Below are 6,000 nucleotides of genomic sequence, written 5' to 3' on the forward strand. Positions count from 1 at the left end.
TCAGGTGATATTATTGATAGTGTTCTTTACACCAAACCTACAGTTCCTTTCAGCTCTGCTCGCTGTACTAGCATCTTTCAACTGATTGTTTGGGTCAAAGGTCAAACCTGGGTCAAGGGTCAGGGGTCAAACCTTTCCTGTTGTTCTTTATCCCAAACAAAATGCCAACATGTCACCCTTTGGCTTCTGGAGACCCAAAGAGTAGATGTTTTATATTTCCTGGAAGTATTGACTTAGCGATACATATCTTTATTTTATTCGAATTCCAACAGAACAATATAATGCTTCTTTTTTTTCACTTTGCACTTGCACTTGTAATTATGTCAGAGTTGGACAGCTTCCAAACAATCAAACAGAAAACAATTGCAAGTTTCACATTTTATTATTTCAACTTTCATTCCTCAGTGCTTGTACATTATGACGCCTAGGGAATGTGCTCGTTCCTCATAAGTCCAACTCTATGCTCAGTATATGGTTTATCAGAATCAGTAGTGCTCTTATTAATCCCAGGGGGAAATTTGGTGAACCCATTTTGTTTTGTCAGGTCTAGTCTGAAGAAAGACAGAACCTTTCGAAGTCGCTGTAGCCTCATGAGCATGTTGTCGACATGTCGTATATAAAAATAGCCATTTTACATTCAGCATTCGCTCCTCTGACACACACAGGAGGTTAATTGGGTCATTTATTTCTTTCTCCTCCTCTGTTCTGCCTCAATGGTCATCAAATAAACACCCAAACGCACCCTCTGTAATGTGATTAATGCCTGTATCCATCTGTTATTAAGAAAATGCCACTCAACAGCACTGGTGCATGACGTTCATGTCATGAATGGATGGCTGGCTAAATACAGAAAGAGCGCATTATGAAGAAAGTCACATCACAATGCAGGGGACGTATCGCCATGGTCATCTCACTCGCAATATTCAGTCAGGACTTTTTTTTTTTTTCTTTCAAATTACTCTTTGGTCCTTACATAAGTTAGATGAAAAGACTTGATAGAAATTCTTTTGCAAAACTGCACAGCCTTGACAATGAATATCCAATTCAGTGCATGCCTCAGCACATCAAGCCAACATCAGCCCATGGCAGGGTCAGAGGCCGAGAAAGATGGGCAGAGGGTGTATTTGTTGATACTGTCATTCTTATCCTCTTACTCATTCTGCTCTGAAAAGATGCCTTGACAACTGTGACCTTGAAGCACACTGCTGATCTGGCCTGGCATCACACACACTGAAGCTTTAGCCTTGGGTGTTCTGCAGGCCGAGTGTGGTCCTCACTTCCATGGCTTACTGTTGTGCTGCTTTTTCTACACCATATAGCCACCAGCAGCCCGGACATTGAGGTCAGGAAGCTTTACATATACAGTAGGCAAATAAACAATTTCAATAACAGGATGCTTGAACATATAGTGGTTCTGTGGAGAGGATAGCAATTGTTCATGCTGCTTGAAAATACAATTCATGAAGTGGGAAAGCCTGTTTTACCTTGAAATGAACAAAGGAACATAATCCGCTTTTGTAGAATTACAATTACTTACCGGTAGTGTAGCATTTGATACCATGAAATCCCAAGTAAAAACCTCCTTACTTTAAACCTGGTTTGAATATAGAAAGAGCTGATTCTAAACACTCCCGTTAAGCAAGGCCTTTAACTCCTGATTGCTGTAATGGATTCATTTATTGGTTCTCACTGGGGTGCTTCTAAGTGGGACTGAGGGTTTCCTTGGAAACAGGGGGGGGGGGAATAACTATGTTCTAATAACTACAATTGTTCTAAGGGAACTGGAACCACGAGATCAAAGTGATTAGCCCTTTATACCTGGTGGTCACACATAAAGCAGCGTTGGAGTTCAGATTAAATGACATGGTGTTAAAGACTCAAATGACACTCATTATAATATGTGCATTCCCTCTCTTGCAGAGATTTAAATTACCGCTCTGTAAAATCTTAACATAGAGATGGACACCGAGCATAAAAATCTGAAGCTTGGATGAAAATAAAAAACGCAGATTCTTTTAAGTTGAAGCAAGAGGCAGTTAGCTTATCTTTTTTGCATTAAGACTGTAAGTTCTTTTTGTTCAAGTTTAAAGATCTGCCATCCAGCACTTTATACATTTTGATTATTGTTGTTCTATTTAAGAGAAAGTTAGAAAGTGAACTCCACCATTTGATGTTTCAGAGAGCCCAGACAAAGTAAATATGTCAAAACTTAAGATGAGCCTATAGATTGGACTTAATTCAACTTAAATGTCATTGAACAAGTTCAAGCACTCAGCAATGAAATGCAGATGCATCCTTCATGCACAGGTATGACAATATGATTGGCCTTCTGTGACGCTTCTTATGGTTTGGTTGTGTACATGTTTGACCCTTTTCTGTAAGAAAGGAAATGTCTCCCATCAAGAAGAGAGAGGATGTAACGCAGTAATGACAATGATGTATATCAGAGTCATTGTCAAACATTTTGTCAAACATTTTTTCCTCTCGAAAACAAACGCCCTAAGGACACTTTTGTTTGTTTCTCCTCATTTATGATCTTTTACGTGTATTTACTCTCTGACCCATTTATTTATTGGCAGGCTTGTAGCTGAGGAGACGGGTTTAATTCACGGGGAGTCTGAGTACTTTTTGATAGAATTGGTCTGACTTTTTTTTCCTGTCCCCATTGAAGTATTAAATAAAATCTAGTAATTCATATAGCCTTTTATGTTCACACAGCCACTGAAAATCTTTTAATGGAATAGCAATGCTCTTATCATTTTATGAGATCCTCTTTGCTGCTTTTTTTCCCACCACGGCATAAAAAATGTTTGTGTAGCTTAACTACTGCAGACGGCAAATGTGAGGAAAATAAAAAAAGCCTGGGCTACAAGCATGTTTACAGCACAATGAAATACACACAGCTTTTTATGAACACCATAGGATTGATTTCTTCTGACATTAAATGGACATCACAGAGAGAGGAGTGATTGTTTTATTCTCTCTCTCTCAGCTGGTCAAAGATGTCAAACTGACATTCACTATGTGAGCCTTGAACACTTACTTGATGTCTCATAGCCCTCGTCTGGCAACTCATTCACATGCACCCCATTGTCCCTGCCACTATTTCTGTTTGTTTTCGAGGCAGAGGGTGTTGGAGAGCATAAACACGATGGGAAGACAAATGTCCACAGGCTCTTCAGGATTGTGTGTGTTTTTATCTTTCCTTTAAGTACATTCTTTTCCTCATTGCTTTTTTTATTTTTTTATTTTTTTTAGGTCTTTGTGAATTTTGCAAGGGAGCAGCATGATGAGAATAACTCTCCGGCCTATGACAACCCAGTGGACATTTCCGACGAGCTGCCACTGGAGACTGTGAAGACCATCCGAGAAGAGAGGGTCTAACTAGCACAGGAAAAGCCGGACACATTGCACTTAGACTGGGGAAGCAATAAACTTCAAACAGGTCTGTGTGGGGATGATTTGACAGGAGGGGAAAAAAAACAAACAGAGATCAAGTGGAAGTTTGAATCACCATTTTGTGCCTGCACTCTCAATCGCAAACCTTTTTATAATATCGATTTATTTATTCCTAAGAATGTTTAAAACTCTTTGCATCATTTTTTGTTCTTCTGAATGTCTACATGAAAGAAAAAAATGAGAGGTTCACTGCATCAGATACACATGTAACCGTGTTTTAAAGAGTTTAAAGGAAACGTTTTGTTTTTTTTCTGCTGACACATTGTCGTGCAAAAATCTACTTCAGGACTAAATCATAGATTAAAACAACTTTAGTAGAAGACTATTTTTGTAGTGTGCAATCAACACTTTAGTGTTCAAAGACTGAACTTCTAACAACTTTGAGTTTGTTTACGTTTATCTCAGGAGGTTGAAAGGACAGATAGCTGGAATTACAGTGTTTTACATTGTACTTAATTTAGGATACCTCAGGTTGAACTGTTTATCTGTAAAAGAAAAAGCTTGCACTGATTTATTTAAACAGGGGGAATCAGGTCACTATGGCTTCATAGGTTAGATCAGTGTTTATTTTAAAGATTAAAGAAAGCTTATAATTGTACATTAAAACCGAATGCTAAATGTTAAGACAGAATGTTTGCTCATTTCATGTTTTCATCTTGAACGCCATCACTGTAACCGACTGATCTCTCTCAAATGCGAAATGCCAAACATGTACAATTATCAGCTGCAGCGTATGTCTGCAACAAATGCTTCACATCCCTTGAATGCAGCACAACTGTGTTCACCAAACACTCGTCAACACTTGCGCATCTTTCCACATTTGCCAATCATCAAGATCAAGAAATTGATATACAATATTTTTGTATTCATTTTTATTTATCACTTTTTCCTTGATGTAATGGAAACGAGCCCTTTTTTTTTGTGATCAGACATTCTGATACACTCTGAATGTGAATGTCACCGAATAAAGCACTCCACACACGATGCAGTTCAAGAGAAGACATTTTCTCTTTGTGCCTTTTAAACACACATGAAGAGCTCTGAAAACCATTTTGCAATCCAAAAATAATCAGTGTGGATGGCGTATATTATTTAGAAGTTTCATTTGTGACCGCTTTGTTGTATTATTAAAGGACGCAGACCATTTTATTGGAATTGACCGTTTGCTAAAGCCTGCCCTATTTAGTTTCTCTTTTTATGGTCTGTCAAGTTTTCCTTTTCAATCCATGTGATTTACCCAGATCATTTTAGTCAAAAAAAAAAGGATCTTTCTAGACAACAACCATTGAATTTGGAAGATGAAAATACAACCAGTCAGCTCATTGTATTCAATATAGCTATTTTGCTATTAAAGCAAATTTTTAGATCAGTGACTTTTCTCCGTTTATGGATAACTAAAAAGTATACTGTATATAATGGATTACATTTTCCATTTTCCACCTAAATACATAACTTTCCCAGCGGAAATATTGTGTTTTGGAAACAATCAAAGATAAAGTACCTTATAAGGAAAGTTGCGAATGAAGATGGTAACCAGTGTGAGTGACATGCCGCCAACAATTCACTTAAAGCAGATAAAGGCACTGTTCTGTTCAACCTATTCCTCACACTTTGCTTTCCATCTTTTGGTGTTTCTATGGAAAGAGCTTCAAAGTGAAAGCTGTGCTTGCAGTACATGTAGTTACTAAGCAACCTTTAGACAACCTCTGTAAAAGGGGAGGGATTAGCAAATGGTCAATAGGAAACCATGGAAACAGCCATTAATGTCCCGTGTTTATTGTGAAAAAAATAGAGTACCTTCAAAGGGTTTTAGTGAGAAAGAAATGCCTTCATAGAATTACATTTTGAAAAAGTCACATAACGTTTACTATATATGGAATGAATAACATATTGTATACCTCAGGAATGTTTTTACATGCCATTTTTATTCAGGAATATCCACATGTAAATGGGAAGAGTTGTTAAGATATATTCCGGTTATGTTTAACATTGTGTATTGCACTGTATAGCTTTGGCTGAATCTAAGTGACCTGACTATTAAAAATCTGTTTTTCTTCCTGTGTTGAAATGACTTGGCACTTTCTTCAGAATGTAAATACCTCTTCAGTTTGCCTCTCACAGACGCCCTGGTTCACATTGAGAGCCTGACACCATTTGTACGCCTCACATTACTATCGCTGCTGTTGGAAAAGAAAAATGACAACTATTTGTACTGTAATACTGCTTCATGCCAAGACAAACGATTAAACATTTGTACATGTTGTAATGCGACTCTGGCTTATATGTTTGCATTTTTCTGCATTTGTCCGATGAATCATTGGGTCCTGGTTTGAAAAGTCAACTTTCTTCCTGCTCCATGTCTTTCACGTTGAGTGCAGCGTTCAGTCCCAGGCTCTCTTTTGTTGAGTTCCCAACACGTCCATCCTGAGACCATTAGATTCAGAATGCACCAGAGTGAGTAAGGCATTTCTCCATTACAATAAGTGGAGTCGCTCCTTCTCCTAAGAGAGGAGACGTTTTGTCTGCCTGAGAATACATTCA

At 38.0% G+C, this 6,000-nt stretch overlaps 1 protein-coding gene across 1 annotated transcript in view; it reads left to right on the plus strand.

The window, feature by feature from the left end:
• LOC306841547 (phospholipid-transporting ATPase ABCA1) overlaps positions 1-5,725 on the plus strand; it is a 173,012-nt gene extending 167,287 nt beyond the window's left edge. Inside the window, exon 51 of the mRNA XM_079371493.1 lies at positions 3,259-5,725. Coding sequence (XP_079227619.1) covers positions 3,259-3,384 — 126 coding nt within the window. The 3' untranslated portion in view covers positions 3,385-5,725. The remainder of the gene's footprint in view (positions 1-3,258) is intronic.
• The last annotated feature ends 275 nt before the right edge of the window (positions 5,726-6,000 follow it).

The sequence above is a fragment of the Symphodus melops genome (assembly GCF_947650265.1).
Source record: "Symphodus melops genome assembly, chromosome: 20".
In the NCBI taxonomy this organism is placed as follows: domain Eukaryota; kingdom Metazoa; phylum Chordata; class Actinopteri; order Labriformes; family Labridae; genus Symphodus; species Symphodus melops.